This window comes from Peromyscus eremicus, chromosome 4 (genome assembly GCF_949786415.1).
Source record: "Peromyscus eremicus chromosome 4, PerEre_H2_v1, whole genome shotgun sequence".
Lineage (NCBI taxonomy): Eukaryota > Metazoa > Chordata > Mammalia > Rodentia > Cricetidae > Peromyscus > Peromyscus eremicus.
This window is the reverse complement of record NC_081419.1, coordinates 44,309,800-44,336,709: the sequence shown is the minus strand read 5'-3', so window position 1 is coordinate 44,336,709 and position 26,910 is coordinate 44,309,800. Positions and strand designations below refer to the sequence as shown.

At 39.3% G+C, this 26,910-nt stretch overlaps 1 protein-coding gene across 2 annotated transcripts in view; it reads right to left on the bottom strand.

Annotated features, from left to right (window-relative positions):
* The window catches only part of Csrnp3 (cysteine and serine rich nuclear protein 3), a 78,817-nt gene extending 59,033 nt beyond the window's left edge, over positions 1–19,784 (bottom strand). Inside the window, exon 1 of one of the 2 annotated variants that reach the window (XM_059259164.1) lies at positions 19,604–19,784. In XM_059259164.1, coding sequence (XP_059115147.1) covers positions 19,604–19,751 — 148 coding nt within the window. In that variant the 5' untranslated portion in view covers positions 19,752–19,784. The remainder of the gene's footprint in view (positions 1–19,603) is intronic. The other variant, XM_059259165.1, reaches the window with a different exon arrangement.
* Positions 19,785–26,910: the final 7,126 nt, after the last annotated feature.

Here is a 26,910-nt window from a genome sequence, read left to right as displayed (position 1 = left end):
ACATGGAGTCTAAGAGGAAAACAAGCTGATAATTAAGGGTGTGGTTTGGGTGGTTCTCTATTTTGATCGATGGATTAGGTCATTTGTTCTTTTTTCCTACTGAGCATGTTCCTTCCCATAATGCTTCTGATTTTTTTTAACATAATTCTTTATTGATGATTTGGGAATTTCACATCATGTGCCCCGATCCTGCTCACCTCCCAGCCCTTCCATATCTGCCTCTCACTTCATGTCCCACGAGCCCCCCAAATTATTTAAAAACAAAACAATCAAACAAAAAGCCACCTCCCTCCTCCAGCTTTCCAACACCTCTTCATTCATCCTAGTGGCATTGGGAGCTATGGTGTGTCATATAGTAGACCCTTTTGTCCAGTCAGCCCTAGGCACAAAATGTTCATTGCAGTGAGTCATTGGTCTGCTTCAAGACCTCTGGTGCACCATCGTCCCTGGACCTTCACCTAAACGCCGCATGGAAATCGTGCTGTTACTGTTAGGCAGGACCAGTCCCTTCATGAAAGCCAGTGAGCCATAGATAGGGTAGATTTTAGGATAGGCCTCCCCAAGGACCAGGATGTGGGTCTGGGTGGTAGCTGAGCTAATCAGTCTGAGCCCCTGGGACCTCTCTCCTAGGTCTATGCCATTGAGGCCAGGTCTTCAGCACCCATACACCGAGGGTGAGAGGTGGGGCCATCTTTCCAGAGTGAGTGGTAGGGTGGGGCAGGAGGATGGGGAACTCTCTCCTGGAGGGCCAGGCTACCTCTTCTGCTGTGGTGTCCAGCCAGGAGCAGGACCAGCTATCCTAGAGCCAGTAAGGGGTGGGGCCAGCTCTGCACTCAGCACAGCCCTCAGATTTCTGCATGTATGGCTCTTATGATCCCCTGTGATAACACCAGCCATGGACATAATCACAGACCCCAGCTGCATCAAGAATACAGACCTGGATGTCACCATGGCCCAAGTGGTAACACATATCACCCAGATCAATATGGCCCCAGTGGCAACAAGGCCCTGGGAAATTAACGTGGTCTCAGGTGACTGTCCAGACCCTGGGCATCTGCACAGCCTTCTGTGGCAATAGGAATATCAACCCAGACCTCAGCTGCTGCTGGGCCTCAGACCCAGACATGCCCCAAAGCAGCAGCCTGGGCCCGGATGACATCATGACCCTATGTGGCAGCGCAGGCCACCCAGATGGTCATGGCCCTGGTGGCTGCATGGCTCTCAGACACCAACATGTCCACAGGCTGTGGCCCAACCCTGGACATCTGTGTGGTCTTTGGTAATACCATGGGCCACAGACATCAATCAACACAGAACCTGGTTGTGATAAGACCAAGGACCCAGACATTGTCCTCAGTAGCAGACTGGGCTTAGATGTCACCATGGCCCCAGGTAGCAGCACAGGCCACTCAGATTGGTGTGGCCCCCACAGCAGCATGGTCCTCAGACAACAACTTGGGCAGCCCAGACCCCTGGAATCAGCATGGCCTTTGATGGTTTCAGGAACCACAGACATCAACAGAGACCCTGGCTGAGATAGGGTCATGGACCCAGACATGGACCTCAGCTGTAGTCCCAACCTGGACATCACCCTGGCACCTTTTGGCAGTATATGGATCTCTTATTCTAATCCTACCCACTATTGCCTTGCATTGTAGGATAAAATGGAAAATCAGTTATAATTTGTAAAAGAGGTGATTCTGTAATATTTAACAAATCCTGTGATGACATTTGAATAGAATATTTTCTATCCCATTAACCTTTTAACAATTCTTAGACCAAAAATGTACATACTGTTGATTTTTAAAAACTCACCTGTCCAGTGTTAGAGCATATATGAGATTCCAATAATAGTGAATGTCTACATTATTGGGTCTGACAGATTTATTCTTATTTCCGAATAAATAATATTCTAATATTTAGGTTTTCTTTTCTGTTGCTGGGGTAAAACACTGACCAAAACCAATTTGTGGTCAAAAGGGTTTATTTCATCATGTACTTTACAGTCTGGCATCTAGCACAGCCAAGGCATGAACACAAGGCAAGAAGCTGAGCACATGGAGGAAAGCTGCTCACTGGCTTCCTTCCTCTAGCTTCTTTGGTTCCTTTTCTTAAACCTCAACTATTTTCTTAAGTCGCCTACCTAAGGATGATAACACTCCCCACATTGTTCAGCAATCAAAAAAATGTTCTAGAGACATGCCCACAGACCAATCTGATGGAGACAATTTTCTAATCAAGATCCCCTCTTCCCTGTTGTGTTAAGTTGACAACCAAGATCAGCCATCATGGTATCCAGGACAGCCATTTTTCAGGACTTCAGAACCAACACTTTCCTTTATTACCACAATTTTTATTTGTCACATCAGATTCTAATGGGGAAAATACACAAGGAAGGACCACTTTGAGTTTGCAATTACTTTATATAAATATATCTTAATTGAAATAGTCTCTTAATTGAATGTCTCCACAGATGCTCTTTACTCACTTTCCACACAGCATTTGACTATTTACTTATTTCATTTAACTTTGGAACTTTTTTTGGACAACAGATGACTGAATTGGCAATTTTCAATAGGTTTACAAAGGCATAAATCTGGATATATTAAATCCATGTGTCTTAGTTAGGGTTTCTATTGCTGTGAAGAGATACCATGACTATGGCAAATCTTATAAAGGAAAAACATTTAATTGGGGCAGTTTACATTTTCAGAGGTTTAGTCCATTCTCATCATGGTGGGACATAGTATCATGCAGGCAGAGATGGGGCTAGAGAAGGAGTTGAGAGTACTACATCTTGACCTGCAGGCAACAGGAAGTGGTCTGAGACACTGGGTGTGGCTTGAGCATATATGAGACCTCAAAGTCCACCTCCACAGTGACACACTTCCTCCAACAAGGTCATACCTACTCCAACAAGGCCACACATCTTAATAGTGCCACTCTCTATGAACTTATGGGGACCAATTACATTCAAACTACCACACAATGCAAGAGAAAACTATAAAAATGAATCATGCTTTTGTGCTTTTATCCTAATCCTGAGAAGGAATTTTCTTGGGCTAAGATATTGGCAGTAGAGAAATGCTGCTACCACAAGTCAAGAATTTGTGAATATCTTTGTCATCTTCTTAGAATCCACATTCCTTTGTTTTGCACTTTGTGTGTATGTGTATAATTTTGTAACTATGAAGGTTACAAATGTAGCTCAGTAGTAGAGGGCTTGCCTAACATATGTGAAGAACTGGGTTTGATCTATGACACCCAAAGAAAGAGGATGAGCGTGGATGTGAATTTCACTTGATTTTTGCCTGTGGGGAATCACATATAATATGGGGTAAAACAAACCCAAAAATCAAGCCATAGGTGTAATAGCATAGTCATGAGTTACAGATTGCTCCCCGGTCTTTCCCACTAGTGAAATGTTTTCTAGCAGTTAAAAGAGTCAATGCAATGTGTAGCCATAGCTTTCAGATTGTGTGAATTCAATTTTTGAAAGGTTTTAAAGAAAATACACTGTCAGGCATAGTACACCGAAGGCTGGGCTACATGAGGACTTTCATGTGGAGGGTGTGCCATTTCCTTTGCCTTCTTTCATAAACAGGTCTCAGCAAAATTCAAACTTGGGAAACACTTGGTAAAAAGCCCTGAGGCAAAACATAGATGAAGAGAAACAGGTTCATTTAAGTTATAAGAGCTTGTAGGATAAGTATAACCTAAGGCCGAACATTCATAACTAATATTAAGTCTCTGTGTCATGATTTGGGAGCTGGTTGGTGGCCCAAAAGAAAGCCTGATACATGTCATAGCAAAATGTAGTAGAGGTAATTTCAAAATGGCATGCTTTAAGTGCTTATTATTATTACAAGGTAATTTTGTTAACATGTTCATTTAATGTTAATATGGTTATGTTTAATAACCAACTCACAGTATTCTTGAAGATAAAACAATGGCTTGTGCAAGCCAGCACAACCCCCTCCATTACACTCCCGGTCTAACAGACAGGGGATGTTAATGACACGTTTTAGAAGAATAACTCAAAGTCTAAAACAAAATAAACATATAGGCAAGAAGAAAAAGCTATTTGAGATATTTAAGTAATATTTTTGGAAGTTGATTGATTTGATAGCTATCAAATGCTTAAATACAAACGTCTTTAAGCCTCTGATAAAATGACCTCATGTCCTTATGTAGTTTTGTTAGTATGCTTTGGGTTACTATAACATAATGCCTGAAATAATCAACTTAATATGGGAAAATGCTTTGTCTCATAGTTACAGAGGTTTCTCTCACCAACCTCATGACACTGTGACTTTGGCCATTGGGTCGGTGGTTGCACAGTACTTCATGGTGGGGACACATGGAGGAAGACCCTGTTCATCTCATGTCAACCAAAAAGAAAGGAAGGGGAGAGGGAAAAGAAGAGGAGATTAGAATTGTGGGTCTCTATATGTCCTTCAAAATCCTGTCCCTCTGACTTAACTTCCTCCCAGAAGGCCCTGCTCTTTCAAAGGTTCCCAGCCTCCCAGTTGCACTACAGGCTCTAGCCAGATGTTGAACTCACAGGCCTCGGGGGAAACCCACGCAAGCCACAGAGGCTCTGCTGGGTCACATGTGCCCAGTTCTGCTGTTTGAGAGCTACAAGGTAAATTTATTGCTACTCTACTCAAAGTACAGTTTTTGACAACTATGGAAAACTAGGTGGTTACCAAGAGCAACCACAAAAAAATAATGTCTTAAAGAAGACTTGTCAGTGTGGTAAAAAGTGTTTACTCTAGTGGCATGTATTTTATTGTGGAATTACGTATTACCTTAACTAAATAATGATAAATCCTTGTAGAAAAGTAAATCTTTAAAATAAAAGTAAGAGCAAATATGTTGAAGTTTGTGTTTTTATTTTCTTGGCAACATAAATAAAAGCTGTGCAATGATGACTCTCTTGACTTACATAAGTTAATAATTATTTCATTTTATATTTAAAAACTAAGTCATGCCTACATAGAATTCTACAGCTGCTAAAATAATGCCTATATTAAAAACTGCATATCAGAAAACAAATAAAGCATTCACTGGTGAGCTATTTTGAATATGAAAAGTACAAGTGCTAAAGCGAAGATTGCTAGGGCCTCAACCTGGCTCCACAATTTACTAACAAAAGGACCCTGAGCTGGGCGGTGGTGGTGCACGCCTTTAATCCCAGCACTCGGGAGGCAGAGGCAGGTGGATTTCTGTGAGTTCGAGGCCAGCCTGGTCTCCAAAGTGAGTTCCAGGAAAGGCACAAAGTTACACAGAGAAACCCTGTCTCGGAAAGACCAAAAAAAAAGGACCCTGAGAAAGTGTTAATAACCAAATTTCTTGACATTCTAGTTTAACTCTCTGAAAAGTTAGTACCCATGTCATAGGGCTTGAGTAGTAATTAAACACATTAATGCATGTAAAAGATGAGTAAACGTATTTTTTAAAACATCACCATGTTTATCATTCTAAGATTAAAAAAACACCCATCCTGATTGTGAATTAAAATGAAGAGATTCTTTCCTCACACTGGAAGCTCTGAGAGATGCTAATAACAGTGGCGGTTGGCTTCATAATTCCCACTCCTATGTGTCACTTGCTCTCTCTGTGCTGCGTGTGCTGTGTGCGAGCCAAGCACGCTCCCTCCCTTTCCTTGTCATCTCTTATCCTTTCCCAATCTTCCATTTCGAGGACACACTTTCTGTCCGATCAAGTGTATCATCTTCTCTCTCCCTCCTTTTATCTTTGATTTTCTGGGCATCGATTTCTTCTAGCAAACCACACTGGGTAAGTGTTACGGGGATGGGGGAGGGCAGGGGAGCCTATCAATAACTTACTTCTCTGTCCTGGTATCTTCTGAAAAGTCACACTTTATTGACACTCAGATGCTTCGAGAATTCAGGGGAATGAGCCTAAATGACACCAAGCAAACACTTGCTGGGACTATCTCCCATAAAGCGCGCCTTGGAGAGCACTCTTACTGCCCTCACAGGCTTCCATTAAGAAGCGCTACACAAGAGCTCTGAGAGTGCCTGATGCTAATGAACACCTAGGTATTTTTAAAGCCTGATGCAGTCAATCAAGAGGGAGGCAGCTGCCAAAACACCTTGCTTCAGCATTCCTGAAGCACTTCTTACAAGGAGACAAGGCCAGCTAAGAGCTTTCACAACGCCCAGTCTTCCCTGCTCAGTAAGTCACAACCGTATCTGCAACTCTTTTTCCTTCATTCCTTTTACTCTAAGATGGTGAAAATACTGCTTTAAAAAAAAAAAAAAGCGTTTCAGCTTCAGGACTACCCAAGAAGTGAAAGGTCTAAGTTCTATGAGACATAACACTGGAATACAAACGTTCAGAAGTGTGACACCCACAGATTTATGTTAAAACAGCCAGTAAGCAAATCCATAACATTCCATTTGAATGCAGTTCGTGTAAGATTTGTTGGATGTCTCATTGAGAATGGGATCTGTGGGCTGCTTTATTAATAGTAGACTATACTATATTTTGTGAATTGGGTATAAAACACCATGAGATGTTTCTGAAGTTTGAAATGTAATGTTAGAATAAGAATGAGTAATATAGCTATTTTAAGTCATCATTGTAGGAAGCAATGTAAGAATATTAAAACTGGGATCCAGTCAGATATATGCAAGATGAAAAGCCAGACAAATTGCTCACTGGCTTTGAAATTCTGGGAAGATGCTTAACTGTCTTAATATGCCCCACAGGAGTGTTAAGATGACGCACATAGATGTCCATGCAGTCCCTCCCCTTGAACAAGTAGAGGCTCAGTATATGCTAGTTTTTGCTACTGTGATTGTTGTACAAATTAATGATTTTTAAAAAAGACTGAAGCCAGCAAAAATGGAAAGAGCAAACTCTGTAGGTATTTATTTCTGTCGCTGCTGTGGCTTATTCCACCTTGTCCCCCTGACTCTTTCATTCTGTTAGGATCTATTTGTATTCAAGGGTATTTGTGTTTGAGCTACTCATCTAGGTCCTTTCCAGGCTTCTCTCCCACTCCACAAAAAGCCAAATTAAACAGGTGGGGGAAAAAAAACCAATCATGTGTCTTGTCTGAATATTTGCTCTCTCTTAAGTTAGTTTTTCATATTAGCTACTAACAAAATTCTTGTTTATCCTTCACATAATCATTATCACCATTACCACTGATGTTATCACCATAGCAACCTTTTGGGGTGTTATCAAATATAGGTACAGCTTAAGCCATTTTACCTTAGTCATTTTAGTTTATGATGAAGGCATCACTCCTTGTTAGTATTTACAAATAAGCAAACCAGGGGTCATAAGTGTTACAATTCTGGCATCTAAGTACATAATCTTTTACTAGAATTTGTGCAATATGAATACGGACACTACATTTTGAACTATTGAATATCTTAACATGCATGAGCTTTAACAGTCATATACCAGGATCATCCCAGGTGGGTCATATTAATAGTAGGCTTTTCAGTCATGTGACAGAGGATACTTTGTAACTCTGAAGATATGCTGTCCAAATGCCTATGTACTGGATTGAAAAGTTTAATTGAGAAATATTAAGCCACAATTAGCACATAAACAACACAGCTGTTTTTTCCATGGCTCATGCCCACTTGGTGCTAGGTACAGACCCAGGACCTTACACTACCTCTGATCTAGACTGCAAATACCTATTTAGTTTTCCAGATGATATTTCATGATGTTAGAAAGCTGTATTTAAATAAAAAAAGCAAATAATTCCTTCTAGTTCTTCATTTTTTTGTGACTTCCTTTAGAGAATTTTGATTTTTATTACAATATTATTTTGTTATCAGATAATGTCCCATCATGAAAGTCTGTATTTAAGGCAGCCTTGAAGATAGTTCTTAGAAATCATTGAGTATATGGTGAATATTACATTCAGTTATCAAAATATTATTTGCAGTGGTCTAACAGTTACAAATCCTTGTTCCAACCAGCTCCCCTGCATTTGGTCCAGGTTCGTATTAAACTCTTCTGCACTGTCCTAATGCACTACACTTGAAGTTCATGGTTGGTTCAATTAAGACAGCTCAAGACAAAATCCACTACAATAATTTATATGATTCTTACTTGGAGTCCACAAGCTGAAAGCAAGAGGAAATGGTCAATAGGGCTTCGATAGGGACAAATAATAACGAAAGGTGCTCAAAAATAAATACTGAACACATAAATTTTTCCTCAAATATCTTCCTACAAATAATTCAGACATGAGAAATGATCAGTGTACTGTAGTTGGAGGGAATGGGGATTAGCTGAATTTTATACTACTTCAAGATCAGTCTATTCCTTCATTTTTTTTTTTTTTTGGTCTTTTCGAGACAAGGTTTCCCTGTGTAGTTTTGGTGCCTGTCCTAGATCTCGCTCTGTAGACCAGACTGGCCTCAAACTCACAGAGATCCGCCTGCCTCTGCCTCCTGAGTGCTGGGATTAAAGGCATGCGCCACCACCACCCGATGAGGGGGGACCAGATTGCATGTCCTTACTGTAAATATGGTAGTGTGCATGTATTTCATAAGCACAGTAGCAATGCTCACAGGAGACTTTTACAAATGTCTGTGAAAGCAAAGGTCCAACACTGTAACAACTTTAGGATTTCTACAGTTAAAGACATAAGCAGAGAATGTTTGGGATGGATTTCATGAGAGCGTTTGACAGTATCACTGTGGATAAGAGGGGGGGATGCACTGAATGTGAAACGTTAGTTCTGACTAATGATGAGTGTAGCTTAGAAGATTCTGTCATTGGGTTACAGGTCCCTCTACCTTCTGATAATAGCAATAAAAGTGCAAAGGAGACAGGAACTCAAAAGTAGCCAACGTAGTATAAAATATCAAACTCTGTACCATGAAGAAAACAAGGGAAAAGTTACTGAAAGAGAAACCAAGAGTGGCAGGCTAATCTATGGACTTCCCCTCCAAGAAATGCAAGAAATCTCTGTAGAATATAATGAAAGTCTTTGAAACTACTTATATAATGGGATTAAACTTTGTATTTTAAACCCACAAAATAGTTAAGCTCTATACAGAATAAATTTTGCTTATAACCTTGTTTTATGGAGGTTAATACTTGCCTACTTACTTCAAGACGCTTTGTTTGAAATGAGAGTGCATCATACTTAAAGAATGAAAGGGAGAAAGCACAATCAGATACCTAACCCAGCTTCTGCTCTTCAGTATACATTGTTTACCATCGTATGTTCATGGTTTTAACCCTATGAACCTGTGGTCCTCCGTGTACTTTAATTACACAGGTCATTAGCAGCCCATTTCTCCAGCTTCCTCCACAAAATATTGTCAGTCTTTACATTTTGCTAAGCTGATGGCATAATATATGAAAAATAGTGTTTTGTTCAATTTTAATTTCACCAGTTTCCTAACACACGTGCTAAAAATTGGGTTAACATTTTTCTGTGTATTATATAAATATCATTGCAGCATTAGGTTTTCCTTATTTTTGGGGATGATCTCTGGTCATTCATTTACCAATTGGTAACTTACAAATATCTCCTTCTAGCACACAGCTCATCTCTTTGCTTTCTTGAAGGTAGACTTATTTATATAATTGTATTTTAGTGTACTCATATATAAAACATTTTCTTTCATACTTTTCACCTTTTACTTTACTATAAATATGTTCTTTTTTCCAAATCGTAAAGTTTTTAAATTTATATATTAAGTTCTTCACCACAATGAGAACTTATTTTTCTATATAAAAATGAGGTGGGGATCTCATTTTATCCTTTTACTAAAAATATCATATATTATGGAAGTTACTTCTTTCCCAATTCATCTGCAGTCTCTCTGCAGTCACATATGAAACTGTCATTTCAATTCGGGTTTGTCTTTAAGCTCCCTATTTTGTTCCATGTACAAACTTGGGCTAACCCAGCATTTTTAACTATTTTTTGAATTTTAATTGTCAAGATCAGTTATGGAACATATAGGCCACCCTTTTACTCTTTTCAAAAATTGTACTTGGCCTTTTTTAAAAATCCTTATTCTTTTGTAGGAATTTTAGAACAAGATGCACCCACATATATACTTTATGCGTGATCAAATGCTAAGTGATACAAAATGTAGAGAACAGTATAATAAACATACAGTATTGATGTTTCTGTTTTTCAGTATCATTTCATATTTTTTTTCTTTTTGCTGGGCTCCTTGAAAGAATTTCCAAGATACCCATCACTTTTTACCACGTTTCCAAGAGATGAGGACTGTGGATTTGTAGCCTTCAGATGGGCTGACACTGAAGCTCAAATATGAAATAAAATACCATATAAATTTTTTAAATCAATAAAAATAATATACATAAAATATAGATGAAAAACTTTTAAATTCAATAATTTCACAAAAACATCTTTAAAAGTCAATAAAAATGTATTTTTAAAAAGATCAGGGTGCAAAAAAACGTTTTTTCTGTTTAAAGAAGTGATTCAAGATCAGTGTGGCTGGAGTTTGGGGATGACGAGAAGACAAGAGTGTGGGTATGAGCACAGGTGCTATTATTATTAATTATTTTATTGAGGGCCATGGAGCCTGCAGTGTTTAAACGATTGTTTCTTAAGGAAGGTCTGAGGCTTGCACAATGGCGGGAGATGAGAGACTCTGGGGGATTTGTATAGCAGGACACAGAGGAGATGACAATTACATAGACGTGGGTTGCAGAACACAAAGAGATATAAGTGGACGGATCTGAAACACATTAACGTAGAATATGACTGTGGGAAAAAACTAAACAGGAAAAAAAAGAACATATTTCTCCCCCCCCCCCCCCGCCCCCCAAATAAATCTTAGCAGCCTGAGATAAAAAGCTGAATCTAATGTCACTATTTATCGAAGCTAACTGTTTGGTCCCCATCCTGAATTTCAAATGAATCGAACGAAAATGAAATTAACTGTATTTATGTGATGTTAGTGATCTGACTTTGTAATGCCTTTTCCCCAGCTGATTGAGGCATCGGCGAAGGTGAAAGCAACTTGCCTTCCCTCGAGTGTGTTATACGGCCGCTGCGCAGACAGCTGCACAGCCTCCAATTAAGCAGTGATGTTCTGCTCGGGAAAGCTATATATAAGCAAACGAAACCGGGAAGGTGCATGCTGGGAATACATAATTACCTTGGAATCCTTTTTAAAGCACAGCTCACCACTACATGCATATTTGAATATGATAGCTATTGAACCACGATCTTGATACTTTGCAATGACATCCATCAAATCACAAATTACTAATAACTTATGAATCCATATGCATTTTCACCAATGGCCATGCCACTATTAGGTCCTACACAAAGGCATCATTCTTTACATGGTTTAGTTCTACTGAAAAAGATGAGTCACACAAAACAGAATGTTATTTAGCAAGTATCTAACCAGAGTTGAATCAGAACCAATAAGAATAGCAAAAACAATAAATAGTGAAGTTCTTTAAATATCCAGAAAAGATAAGGCATCTACACCAATAGCTATGATGTAAAAAACAGAATACGTTAAGTGTTGACAAGATGTTAAAATGACACTGGACTATGAATTCCTTTGCAAAATAAGTTATGTCCTACTGGCTTTTATATTTCTATCTCCTACTAGTGCAGAAGTGAATGTCAGATACCTAACGCCCAATCAGTTGTCCATATGTTCATCAAATCGTACGAACATTAAAGTGTTTACTGACTGCTGGTCACACAAGGACCTTGTTCCTTCTTTGCCTGGGCACACACCCATTCCTTACAAACTCATGGGAAGTACCTGCTTACTAATGTAAGGGTACACAACTGAAGACAGATAGGAGAGAAGGCTGAAGGATGATACAGAGGCAAGGAGAAATGTAATATATGAGGGGGATGTGGGGGGATGAGGAGATGGGAGAGTTATAACGTCTGACTGAAGAAAGAAAATTTATTCTAGATGCCTAGAAAGATGGTTACAATGCACTAGTGAGAAACTGATTTTGGCAAATGCCATTTATTTAGTTTTCTCAAAAGTATCAAAAGATTTCAGGTGTTCCAAATGAAAAATTAGTGTGGAATGAAGGCCGTGTGATGAAAGATAATGCAATAGCAGACTGGTGTAATGGAGCAAGTGATAAGGTATAGAAGGATTAGTAAGTACCAGGGGACTGCGTATGACTTGCTTCCTAGAAGATGTGAAGCCCTGGGTTTGACCACTAGAACTGGAAAAGAAAGAGACAAGTGATGGGTGCAGTGCTCTATGGAAACCAAGAGAATGAGTTCTGCACAGGCAAGCTGAACAAAGTTGCTACAGTCTAAACTTGGAGTTCAGGAATTTTATATTTCAGAGGTTTCTAGAGGAGCTCCTCAGGTGCTAACTGGAGTGCCAGTGGAGGTCATGAATGCAACAGGAGTCAAGAGTTCATGATAGAAGACAGCAATCCATCAGCAAGCCATTGCACATTACAGACATCATCGCTGCCTGCTAGTAAACACGAAGTGCAAGAAAAGACGGCGCCATTGCTAAGGCCTTTAAATGTTGGTGGAATGTCAGTACACTCCAAGTATGTAGTGAAAAGGAAGAGCAGGGTGAGACTGGGTGGAGACGTATTTCATATGAACCTTTTAGCAAACAGAGAACTTAAATAGTTACAGTTTGGAAGACAACAGAACATGAATTTCAGCCTGAATATGATCTAAGTTGCCAGAGGACGAAGTGTGGATAGCTATTTCTAATACATTATTGATTTCCACAGCCTCTCAGGTGAAGGCATGTAATACCAGCTCCCTCGCATCAATCAATAAGCCTTACAGAATATTCAAGTTAATATTTTCTAAAGAACAGCTCGTTCATATTCTCTTCCTCCTCTCACTATTCCTACTCCTTAGCCATTTTATTTATGACAATTAACCAAACATCTAATGATTTAGCTGATCAATCTCTGATAGATATCAGCTATCCAGATGTGTATGTGACCTGGCAGTGATCTTTATGACGCCAGAGTTGGTCTACAGCTTGCTTCAGGTCTGTCCTCACAAGCTTATGTTAATTAGTTATTTTTCCAAAATAAGGGGGGGGATCTGTTAATATAACAGTAGCATTTCAGGGGTGACTTTATACTGCTTGTATTTTGCTGTTTTATTAAATGTAGGACTAGCTTGGAATCTTGTTTTTAGGATCAATCAATATCACATAGTAGAAAGTGGTTTTTTAGTATCATTGAGTCTCATCTCCTGCTCAGGCTTCCAGACAACCATAATAAGTTTCAGCCTAAATGCTCCTCCAATTGTTTAAAAAAAAAATCATGAAATCAAGGGATAGACTGCTACCTCTTCAAAATGAGCTTTCAAAATAATATCAGAATGTGGGGTATTTGTGCTATTTACTCCAGTCACAGTCACTGTGTGGAGTCATCACTCACATGTGGCTGCGAGCACAGAGCCTGGGATGTAAAGTATGTTACATTCTTTGAAGTTGAATCCAAGTCTTCAGTGTATTTGAACTGCTTAATAAAGATAAAATGGCAGACATGTCCCAGCTGTTCTTCCAGGAGGTCTTCGCACTGAAATCCACTTTCTACTGACTCTCCATATTAACCCCTACTGTGAAATGGGGAACAAGGGAGAAGGAGGACTGGAGGAAATCTCTGACTCACATGTTTCTGCATTGCGGATTCAGAGGAAAAGGTGGGCCGAGGAAAGAGGAAGGAAAGGAGGGAGAAAGATACATTCTCCGCTCTTGGGAAAAGCATAAACACATCTGTGATGATTAATCTCTACTTTTGTTATGGCTATAATAACTCTTAATTGCACAACAATTCTTGTATGTTAAAAGAACTCAACAATGTGGAAGCCTTTTGTGCTTTGGAAAATGTTAGCACTGTAAAAGACAGCCACTACCAGCTCTTATGTGCAGTTTGGAACAGCCATCCCCTGACTTCTTCACATTTTGTGTCCTGTATGGTATGCATTTATTTGTTGGAACACGGCTGCAGGAGAAATAATGTGTTCCTTTAGGGACCATGTTTCATCACACAGCTTCTCGTTGCTTATGCGAAGTGCCAAGAACCTTCAGAGGGCAGGGAAAAAAATCATTCCTGTCTTTCCCCCGAAGCTCTCCTTTTGACAGAATGACGGGCTAAAGAACCACAGGGATTTGGTGAAACAAAGTGTTCCTCAGTCCTATGGAATCTGCTGCTTCTATTCCAAGGAGAGTACAAAATACAACCTTGGCTGATCATGGGTAAGTGTGCTAGTTGCCTAGCAAAATTTAGGAGTTCAAGGAAAACGCCATCACATTCTTCCTAATTTACATTTTGAAGCTGTTATTATCATAATGTGGTATGCTGCAAATTGAATGCCTTAACAGGAGGCTTAGAATAGTATGACATTTGCACAACCACAGCGGCTGACATGTACCAACCAATCTCATTAATTTCTGTATTGGTGAACACAACAAAATGCTGTAGTGTACAATGCACTAGGAACTATACAGCACAGAGCACACCCACTCATTTAAACTGGAAGGATAAAGCTATCAATTAAGGGTAATCACATTTCCAAAATCTCAGTGCAGAATCCAAATTGTTTCATATTCCTGTACAGGTTTAATAGTCTTAAAAAATGCCTTCCTTATTTCAAGACAAGATGCCGTTTTCATTTTTGATGGTGGAAAAGCAAGTTAGGGGAATAGGGTTCATTAGTAAATCTCCAAAGGGTTATAATCATAGATTCCCATCAAGAAAATATCGCTAAAAAAACTTTTGTCTAATCTAGTTGAAATAGTAAAGAAAACATTCTATAAAATGTTACATACTGATTTCTGGAGTAACAAATAATTTTCATTATTTTTATGTTTTTCCTTTGAGACGAGGTCTCACTACGTAGCTCTGGCTCGCCTGGAACTCATTCTATAGCCCAATCTGGCTTAAAATTCACCAAGATCCAGCTGCCTATGTTTCCCAAGTATTTGGTTGAAAGGTGTGTGCCACTACACCCAGCACCAAAACACATTTACAAAGAAAGAAACAAAAATTTTATTTTTACCTACTGTTCTCACACTGGTTGGAATGCTCTTATCTTTTATATGTTGGGTAGAAGCTTTGTCATTTAATTCTTCATTATTTCTCACAGCTCATCTTCCCCCCACCCGCCTCCAACCATGATATGAAGGCAAGGAGCAAAACAGACTACTATTTGGAAAGGGCACTGTAATCAAATTAATAACTGCCTTGCCTTTAAAAATTAGAATTTATAAGGCTGAAATAATGGCTCAGCAGTTAAAAGAATCTGCTGCTCTTCCAAAGGATTCACCAATAGTTCTCAGCACCCACCTGGGGTAGATCACAACCACCCTCAACTCCAGCTTCAGGTGATTAGAGACCTTCTCTAGCCTCCCCAGGCACCTGAACATAAGTAGCGTGCGCACACGTACACACACACACACACACACACACACACACACACACACACACACACTCAGTTCCTCATGCAATTTCTTCTTTTTGTTCTGCATACATCAATTAAAAAGTGAGAAACACTGATTGATCATTTTTTTGCAGTGTAACTTTGAAACATCTCTCTTGAGAATGCAATGTAACACTGGCAGAAATAAAAACCCCTCCATCAGTCTAATCTTTCAACAAATCAAATAGTTTCCAATTTTTAAGCCATAGTACCAGTTTTTGCTTTTGAGCATGCATAGGTTTTCCCTATCGGCATAAAAGAGATTCTGTATTCTGCCTTTTTTCACGTTATCTCATAAACATTTCACATATTGTGTAATTTTTTTAACTATCATGAAAATACATGTTCTGATGGGTTACTGTCAAATAATAAATCATTTTTCCACTCTTGAACATGGTGCCATCTTTCCCCACCTGTCTTCTCTTATAACAATTAAACACCAACATTTTCACTTACATAACTTTCTGTTGCCTTTGAGGTTTCTCCCTTCACATATATCCTCTGAATACAGAACCAGGAATATTTGAATGGATCTTATACTGAAAAAGTACTTTCTGAATTTACAGTCATTAACAGCAACATGTACACGTACAATGCATATTGTGGCTTCTGCCAGCATTTTATTTATTAATGGTATTAATAAAAACCATTAATTTGGTATTAATATTTCCTGTGAGAGGGAGGATACTAACTTCATAGTGGTTAAGTCTTTATGATTTCATATTAATAAAATATGTGTTGTTTTAATCTACATTTTTATTACTATGATTGCTAAATGCTTTACTGTATGAGGTGATCATATTTTCTACTATGGATTATCTCCGAGGCGTGCTTTAGTTTGCATCTCTTGTGAGGGCAGGGGGTGTGTCGTAGTTGGCAGAGTGCTTGCCTAGTGTATACAAAGCTCTAGGTTCAATCTCTAACGTAACATAAACAGGGCATGGAGACACAGGCCTGTTATTATGTCACTTGAAAGTAAAGGCAGGAAAAGCAGAAGTTCAAGGCCATTTGATTCTGCAACATAGCAAATTGGAGGCTAGCCTTGGATACTTTAGATATATCTCAAAAAATATACATGTGTTTTTATACTCTAGAAAATAATCTTATACCTTATTAAATACACATTTCTAATAGAAACTGTTTCTCTTCTACTTCGATATTTTATAGCAGGTATGTTTGATAATTTAATAACATTAAATATGTTAAATTGTGTTCCAATGTGAATTTTTTCCTATTCCTTCAAAGCACAGAGCAATCCTGCCAAATATCTTATAGATGCAAATTCATTATTTCATTATTTTTTAATTGTTTATTTAATCAATATTGAATGCACTTTGTCATTCCATGAGAAGAGAGTTTATTTTATTTTATTATTTTTTATTTTTTATTTTTCTTCAATTTGTTTTTTTTATTTAATTTTTTTATTTCCTTTTACATACCAATTCCTGTTCTGCCTCCCTCCTCTTCTCCCACTCCCCCACACCTACCCCTATCCCCTCCTCATAGAGCGTAAGGCCTGTATTTGGTAGTCAACATAGGCTAGCATACCAAGTTGGGGCTGAACCTAGCCCCTCCTCCTGCATCAAGGCTGAGTAAGGCATCATCACACTATAGGGAACGGGCTCTAAAATGCCAGTTCATGTACCCAGGATAAGTCCTGGTCCCATTGCAAGGCGACCCACAAACACATCAAGCCACACAAAGAAGAGAGTTTAAATTGCTTCATTTTAAAGATTGTTAGTTGTATGAATGTTTATGAAAATCTTCCCTTTTTGCATTTGATAACACTTATTTTATTTATGTTAATTTCTTGCATATACAAGGCCAGAATTTTCTATACTTTCCTAGGTAAAGCATCATAGAGAAAAAGAAAACTAACTATATTTCTATGAATGATAATTTGATATGTAGAATGGGCCTTCAATATTAGGTCTTCTTTTTACTTGTAAGTGTTCATTACAATGAATCATTGGTCTGATTTGAGGCCTCTGGTTTCTGCCACACTATTGATACTGGGCTATGCCTTCTTTTATAAAAAACCCTAGTATAATTGACTTATTTCTCAATATATGTAATATATATATTTTTTTTTTCACCTCTTTTTTGTTTGGTTTTGTTTTTTGAGACAGGGTTTCTCTGTGTAGCCTTGGCTGTCATGGAAGTCACTCTGTAGACCAGGCTAGCCTCTAACTCAGAGATCCTCTTGCCTCTGCTTTTCGAGTGCTGGGATTAAAGCTGTGCACCACCACCACCTAGCTCACTTCACCTCTTAAAGACCTACTTGAAGGTCTTTATGAACTTGAACTCTGTTATAATAAATTAATCAGAGGGCATATGCATATATAATTTTACATATCTTTATATACAATGATATAATATGCATCTTTATTAAATCCTTTGTAATTCACAATCAATACTATTTTTAAAGGTGACATTTGCAGTATTGTGTAATGAAGGAGCTGAAAGAGATAATGGGAAAGACAAAAACTACGCCATGAGACATGTGCATACAGCTAAGCTCAAGTCCTAAGACTCTCTCAGCCTCTGTCACTAGCACAGTTACCACGTTTCTAGAAAAGGTTAGGTGATACAAAACCCATGATACAGCATGTCCACGATACTGACATTTTACAGAGTCTTTTTCTGCGGCTCACCTCACTTGCTGTGCTTGATAGAGATGGTGTTGTGCTTATCACTAGTATAAGACCAAAAAGGTCAACATACATCTTTCAATCCAAAGCACAAGCTCGCCTCATAACAACACCATATATACAAATCACGTGCTGTTATGGTACAAATCTCTGTCACACTGTCCTTATATTTTGTCACCTTTCTGCTGTAACAGTTGTAATCATCTTTTCTTACTTCCCATGTATTTTAGATTGCTCAAAGGAATACTGCGGATTCTAGTATGTACACCTCAGGCTCAATGTTTACTGAGTTCTTTACTGTCTCTTTTTAAAAGTTTGAATCATTTAGGTTTTTTTTCTAAAGGAGGTTGTTATAGTTCAAAAAACAAGATGTTTGAGATTCATGTATTAATAAAAATTAGCTAATAAAACAAACAAGGCTGGCAAGATGGAACCTGAATTTGATCCCTGGGACCCACATGGTGGAAGGTGAGAACCAACTCCCACAAGTTGTTCTCTGGCCACTTCGTGCACACACTGCTCCCCGTCACCACACACAAAGCCAATAATAAATAAATGTAGTAATCAAAAAGCCCAGCTTAATAAAACAAGAGGCCACACATTTGAAGGAGAGCATGGAGGAGTTCATGGGAGGGTTAGGAGGGAGGAAAGGGAAGAGAGAAATGATGTAATTATACTGTAATCTCAAAAAATAATTTTACAAAAGCCCAGCTATCTATCGTGATACTGTGGAAACTTAAGTTCCTAGCTTGTGTAGCTATTCCGTATCAGTTTCTTGTGCTTAGGTCGCAAGATCTTAAGAGTTTTTCACATCCCTTCTTTAAACCTCTCATTACTGTACCTGGCAGGCATGGCTAATGTGCCAGGGCGGCAGAGAAAGGAATCGAAGACACAGCCTACATCCTTATTTTCACCTTGGTGGACTTTATAACTCACAGGGAAGAGAGAAGAAATAAATACCTGGGAAGGGGCTGCCGCTGAGGAGTGCTTGGAGGCTTTCCAGCTTCAGAGTGTAGCTGATGAAACTGTTTCTTATCACTGCCAACATTTGCCATTAGCAAATGCAAAATGCAACCTTTCATTTTCTCCCAGATCATTTCAGGATGGGAAGACACATTGTTTTCCTCGCTTCAGTTCACTCCCTACTCCATATTTCTCATCTGTACCTGGTGCACTATATGCTTCCTTGAAGACTTGGAGGAAGAAGGTGCCTACTTTTTTTTTTTTTTTTTTTTTTTTTTTAAATCAACTCAGTGGGCTAAAAGGACCAAATAAGACACGGCCAACTCTGCTTAAAAAATAGACTCCACCAAGGTGTCTCAGAGCACCTCATTTTTACTTGATCTTTCTATTTCACTGATTATAAAAATTTAAAAACACACATCTAGCCATAAAGGTAAAAATAAAAATGTCCAAGAGTGCACAGTGATCCCCCCCACCCCGACCCCCGCCGCCCCCTTGGCAGAACCTGGCGGTGGGCTCCTGGGGCGGCTCTAGTACTCACGGGTGAAGTGGTTCGAGGTGGATGGATTGACGCTATCCCCGCTGTCAGCGCTTTCACTGCTGGAGACTTCATCATCGGATTCCCGGGCAGAGGAGCAGGGTGAGGAGGCGTCGACATCTTCAAACTTCCGCTTTAGAATTCCACTCATCGCTGCGGCGGTGTTGTCACATGTACCTGGGGCGGGAAGGAGCAAGCAGCCATTGAAATCGGACTGTTGACGTCATGGGGCTTTACCACAGGGGCTGAGCTGTAGCTGTCCCTTGACAGTATCCCAAAACAGATTTATTTTTCTGTTTCGAGTTAACAAAAACAGGGTGAAAATTAACAGGAGTCCAGCACGTCGATGGTTTTCTAATGTCTTTGTAAAATAGCTCAGCTTAATGCAAGCGCCATTAGTCTTTCGAGTTGGCAAAATGAGAAAAACCACTTAAGTCCCTGAAATTCTATTTAAAAAAAAAAAATGGCAACACCCTCAAAGTCTGAAATGATTAACTGCGCTGTGCAAAATTCATCTAGAAGGAACAACTGAAAGTAGGCTATAAAATTTTTATATTTAGAAAATTTCAAATTCAAGGAACCTAGTTAGCAAAGCATAAAGAAGCTTCTGAAACCAATTCCGAATTTTAGGTGGTTTCCATTTTAATGTTGCTACAAGATGAACTTTGTCCCCATGCTACCTGGTTTTTGAAGCTGCTGCTGCCTTTCTGGAAATGTCTTGAGGCTCCGAAGGCTAGGGATTGCACTGACTGAGTGGGACCAGGGACTGACCAGCGGACATGTTTCCTTCTGAGGCATTTGTTTTGTGTGAATGAGTTTTTTCTTTCCCGGGTGCCTACCTAACCCTCATTCCTGGTTTACCTTGACAACCAGCTAAATATACCAACTTTCTTCTCAAAGCAATGATATTTTAGCAAATAAATTAGCTCCAGTATTTCAGCAAAATCTCCCTTTGAGAAATTAAGTTAACTTAGCCCAAAATATCGCAAGTTGATTCCAGACATTTGAACTCCCATGTAAGTTCTCCGTGCCACGGCACAGCTCTCAGTCTGGTAGATCAAGAGAGAACGAGACCCTTAAAACTATTTTAAAAAACCCCTCAGTTACATGATCTCAGAACTGCTCACAGAAATCTCTGAAAACCACCCCTCGCCTGTGCAGATCACAGAGTAGGCAGCCCGCTCAGATCCCCTGGGCTGCACCTGCTGGCCACAGTCTGAATCAGGAGTTCTCAAAGAGCACTACTGGCATCAGTAGGCGCGAGGTAACCTGGGAAAGAGAGGCTTAGCGTCTTTTCAATTTCCAGGCCAGATCCACCAACTAAGAAAGCCCCAGGGATCAGAGACGTTTGCGAAGCACCAAACGGTCTGTCTGATACATTCTCAAACCCAGAAACCCATGCCAGATTTTCGGTTTTTATCCGGCACCTTCCTTCTCGGATTTTACTCTCCATGAATGTGTTAGAAACGACTCAGTGCTCAATTTCCAGTCAATTCTCTGGCCACTTCTGGTGTGACTCTTAATAAAACCAAACATAATGTTAGATGTATCATGTCCTTGTTCTTAATTTCAATTCAATCCTTCTAGGCAAGTGTTGAGTAGCTGATATATTTAACTCACTGAGTGAAGTAATAGATTTAAAAAAAAAGAGTTAAAAACAAGTTACTTGCTGTCACAGAGCAAGGGATTGACTGCTCTGCTAGGCTCCACCAAATAGCAAAACGCCCCCAAATTATACACCACAGTTTTGTTAAATATTCAGCTTCTGCCTGATTGAATTAACTATGGAAATAGCTGATAGCCACAGGAAAATATATCGTTGTCCATTCCCCTGAGGATAAAATCTCGATTCTACTCTCATTTTACCACTATTTAGATTAGCCTATTATTTTCTTCATCTGAAAGGGTGTGAAAGGCATAAAATGTTCATGCATATCTGAGCCAGCCAAGAGGGGGGGAAAAGGATATTTTAAGTAGAGTCTTGAAATAAAAGTAGGACAGGATATAAATTTTAAAATTATTTCACTTCAAGCAAGATGCAAAGTAATTCATGAGGGAGAGACTCCAAGACACAAAATAATATAAGAAGGAAACCTATGGTCAAGACACACATTTCTGTAACAAGATACTGCAGTGGAAACCGTTAAAGCGTGGCTGTTTAGTTTCGCTCCCCCAAATCCCCACTTCCTTAAGCAGGATAGATTTGGGAACTCTGTCAGCAGGGATCCAGGCCCAAACATCTCCTAGGTTGACACTTGGTGCTCCCCTCTCCCTCTCTCGATCCTTCAAGCCGGAACTGCTGACGAGATGAAAATTGAAATTTTTGCCTTTCTTTGTTAGTTCATATTTGGACAAAAGCTGCCGTAATGGAGTTACGGATGCAATGTTCCATCTAGATCCTGAGAACTGAAAGGGCCTCAGCTGAACAAAACACAGAGGACGTGGGCAACAGTCTGCTGAGTGGGGCAGCATATCCAGGACAGAGACCTGGGAAGCTGCTTGACGCCCAGCTTGCTTGTGCAACCATGAAGCAAGATATCTGTCTTATCTCACTATATGGGCATGTCAAAATAGGATAATGAAATATGAAGAACAGGCATCCACTCCTTTCTGGTACATAAGCTCTAACATATTGAATAGAGTAGTAAAGGGAGATACAGTCACCTCCTCTGTTGCCTCCCTCATCTTACTAGGAGATGGGAGAATACAGAGATTTAGGGAGATGATATGGTTAGTATGTTATCTGCCAGACGACCCATCCCAGAGCAACGTGTGGCTGCATAGATACAAACCCAAGCGAAGACGATGAATGTCCATCCCACACCTACCATTGTTCCCTGACCAGCACATTCTCTACTTCTTCCTTAAAAGACGACACAGGACTGGAGAGTTAACAAAACAGAAAAGTGTGGACATTTCAAACAGGTTTTATACAGAATGAAAGGTCAAAGAAAAGTTGGCCAGGCACTGACTTATCCTGAATGAAAGGAAGTGGGAAGCTAAGGCTGGAGTGGCAATCTTTCCTCAGCTATTACTGTCCAATCCCAGGCACCATCACTGCACTTGGACTAGGACAAATGCCCCATCATTCTCCTCTCCCATCCACTGCTCTTTGCTCTTGATAGGTTTGCCTAGTTACAGACAGACTGAGAAATTTAAAATACGAAAGCCATCGTACCAGTCTGTAGTTTAAAACTTCAAAGTGGCTTCACATCATCTTACAGGTTCAAATCCCCCAGTGTCTTTACAAACCCAGCCTTCTAGCTTGACTAGCCTTGTTATTTACTTTGGGCCTCTGCTTTGCTGATATTTCAGCTCTAAGGATATTTCAGTGCCTTAAACCTAGTAGTTCTCTATCCTCTAAGCTGTTTTGGATAATTGTCCTCTTAACTACTTTTTCCTCTTTTTCTACAGCATTTACTACTTTGTAAATGTAGAGTAGGTATTGGTGGGTCTCTACATTTGTTACATGTTGTCGTAGCCTCTGATAATAGACAGAAGGGAAGGATTCGTGTTTCCTTTATTGATGTTCCAAGGTGTAGAAGAGTCTCTTCTATGTAACAGGTGCACATGCACACACGTTCAGATTCTGAATGAACTCTGTCGCTTCTAAGCCTTCATTATTGTGTCACATTTGTTTGCCCTTCTAGACAGAAAGCTCCAGGAAGGGAAAACAAGAATTAACCCATTCATTGTTCCATGTCCCGTAACAAAACAACTGGAATATTTGATTAAATGAGCATCAAAATGAGATGAAACTGCCATCAAAATGCCCCCCACACACACTTACAAAGCCAACTATGAGCAAGACATGTGCAAAAGATACTTTTTAAATCATCCTGCACTGGTTCGCCCAATGTATGATGAGATTCAAAAAAACAAACAAACAAACAAACAAAAAAACAAAACTTGAAACACAGAGAGACCACAGCGGCACCAGAGGCACAGCTGTAGAAAGTGCTGGATATTTTTGCTAAGCTTTGCTGTCACCATGACTAGGGTCCAGGAACTTGTCTGCAGGACTCAGCTTGAATCCAATGTTCTAAAAACTGATCTATTTTTGGAATCTCCTGGATCAGGGACTTTGCCCTCTAATAAGACCATTTCTTGATCAACAGGCAGAAAGGGAATGGATGCTACTCCAGAGAATCTCATCGGGGGCTTGCGGAAGTCAACTCCATTTCAAAGCCAGTGTCCTCTGCTGTCTGACATTTCTTTTCATTTATCTTATTTCTTTTCATTTATTAACATAATCCTGAAATTTAGTTGACTAGATTCTTATCCTAGACCTCCATTCTCTATATGTCCAACTTCTTATCTTTGACACAAGGTCTCAATCTATGGCCCTGGCTGACCTGGAACTCGTTTACCCAGAGAGCTTGGGACTCAGAGCCACCTGCTTCTGATTCCCAAATGCCACAGTTAAAGTCCCATGCCACCACATCCAGCAACAACCCCTTATTTTGCTGCCAAATCTAATTAAGAACCGCTTTATGTTAAAACACTAACAAACACGTTTACTAGCATCCTGTTCTTAAGTTACATAAGCTATTTATTTCACATTGTATTAGATATAAGCATTGCTCAGACACCTCTGAACACATTGATAAAAACACACTCTGAAATAATGAAGAGAAAAATGTTATTCCCCTTAATATATTTCTGACTTACATAGAAAGAGACTGAGGAGACCTGAGGGGAAAACCAGAAAACATACCTTATCAATAAATAAATAATCCCCATTCAAATGAGGACCAGGCTCTCTGATCTGCAAATGTGCCAGTGTAGAATTTGAAATTGCCAAATTTAACAACAACAAAAAAGTACTACATCCAGTTTTACTGGAATTTCAAGAAAGAGAAAAGAAATGGATGACATTTCAAACATACTTTTGCCTAAACATTTCTTGTTTATATGAAATTCAACTTAACTGAACATTCTGCATGTTAATCTGACAATCCTAATTGCTGCTGGTAAGGAAATAAAGTTAATGTGTAATCAATCAAAAATATCTATGTAGGAAACGTGAACTAAGGCATAAAACCATGTACAGCAATACTGTCCTCTTGTCATTCACAAACCAAATAAAAACCTACCTGAAAAAAATTTTTTTAAAAAAGAAAAGGAAGTCAATAGGGTGAATCACAAGTTTCCGGAACAATGGGAACAAGTGAAGAGGTGAGCGGTGGTTGGTCAGTGAACAGCAGCCTTGCTCGTGGCTGCAGAGGAATTAAAGGAACTGTGAAAAGACACTGGCCTGCCATGTGCTTCCATATAGCAGTGGTTCTCTACCTTCCTAATGCTTCGACTCCTTAATACAGTTCCTTGTGCTGTGCTGACCCCCAACCATAAAATTATTTTATTGCTACTTCATAACTGTCATTTTTGCTAATGTTATGAATCGCATGTAAATCTCTGATATGTAGGATATCTGATATGGGACCTCTGTGAAAGAGTGGTTTGACCGCAAAGGATTGAAGGCTGCTGTTTTCTGAATACTTAGAGGTCTCTATCCTAGCCTGATGGATAGAGGGGCAGTGCAACAGGAACACCAGATTCATTTGATCTAGCCAGCCCTTATTCCATGGACGTGTTAAGTACGTGGTTAACATATAGGGAACATTTTACAAGGAACAATGGCAGCTATCTAGAGACCCTTTGTTCATGTTTACCTGGGGAAGTACGTTAATCTCTGCACTGATAATTTCGCAAACCATTCAATAGGGAAAGTAACCTTTAATCACAAAGACTAGTAACACAAATCTGTTTCCTTTCTTACGCAGCAGCACTGACAGAGCCAGGCAGACTACCTGCCTTACAGTGGGTAAATGAGGGCTTTTCAGTTTATTTTATTACTTATTCATTCAATTTTTTGGAGGGAGGGGTCATGACTAGTCAAAGCACAAATCAGTATATTTTGCATTCCTTTAACAAATTCTTCAACAAATATAAAATGCTTAGACCCTACAGTCAAGTTCTAGTTCAATGAACTTCATCACGTGAGGGTGCTTGCTTTGGTTCACTCAGGATCCAGAAACACCGGGGTCTGGATGAAGTCTTACAGACCGAGATGTCTGTTCTTTAACTTGACCCAGGATGGAAGGTGATCTGAATGTTTCTTCGAGTTGCCTCAGTCAGCACAAAGGATGAGGTGGGAGCCAATGCAAACACATTGACTGATGCACACACTGGAGAGAGGCTCCTTTGTAATAGGAGGTGGGACAAACTGACTAAGAAGTAAAATGAGCCACCAGGACACAAGAGCAGCCAGGCTGTCCCCTGGACCCCATAGACAGTGGCTCACTCAATTCACAGTGGGAAGATTTTTTTGGAACATTAAAGAGAACTCAGTTAAAAAAAATTCATATTATACATTACTTTTATTCTTTGGAGTAATCACTTTATTTCACCAAATGTTCCTAAATATGTGGATAACTTTTTAACTGCTAGTTTGTATTACATCCTTTTCACACCTAATTTTTAAAACTATAATTAATTTCTGATGTTCTTCCCTTATGTGATTATATTAATCAAAAATGACTAAAGTCCTCAGTTTCTGCCAAATAAAATCATCATTATTTAACCAGTTGTCCTTCTAAAAAGAAATTACTTTTTGTCAGAAATCATATTATCTGGAAATATGTGGGGTTTTTTTTTTTTTCTTCTTTTTCAAAGCCTTTCATTTGGTTCTGGAAAATTTTCTTTGTTTGGATCTTTAAAATTATTTTCCTTCATTTCTTTCTTTTCCTTGTTTACTGGACATTCACGGTCTTGTAAATGGTATGGAGAGCAGAGGTCAGTGCAAGGCAAAAAGCACTTCTTCAATACCAAGAAGTAGGGCCGTCACCTTCTCTGACATCGTCATCACTGAAGTACCAAGTACGTGAAGACCTTCTCATCTGTACCATTTCCTGGCTTCAACACTTCCCCTACGGATGCCTCTGCACTGTGGATGAAGGCATTGTTTGAACCCAATGGAGAAACTATGTGTACTTGTGCTTGTTTTATTTATTTTTGTCCCTGCTCTTAAGCAATATTTCTTCCCATCATATTTAAGTCTTTGTTTCTTTCAAAGGTACAAAAAATCTGTAAGCTAGGAAAATTGTAAGGCAAAACAGTTGCATAATGGAATAGGGAAAAAATGAAGAAAATTTGAATTTCTTGACTGTGCCATGAGACATCAAATTAGCTACTTTTTGAGGATTCTCAACAATCTGAGATTAGACATCAGAGTATGTCTGCACTATGCTCTTTCCTACTTTTCCAAACTGTGTTATGATGACTACAATGCATAGGATTTTATTTAAAAA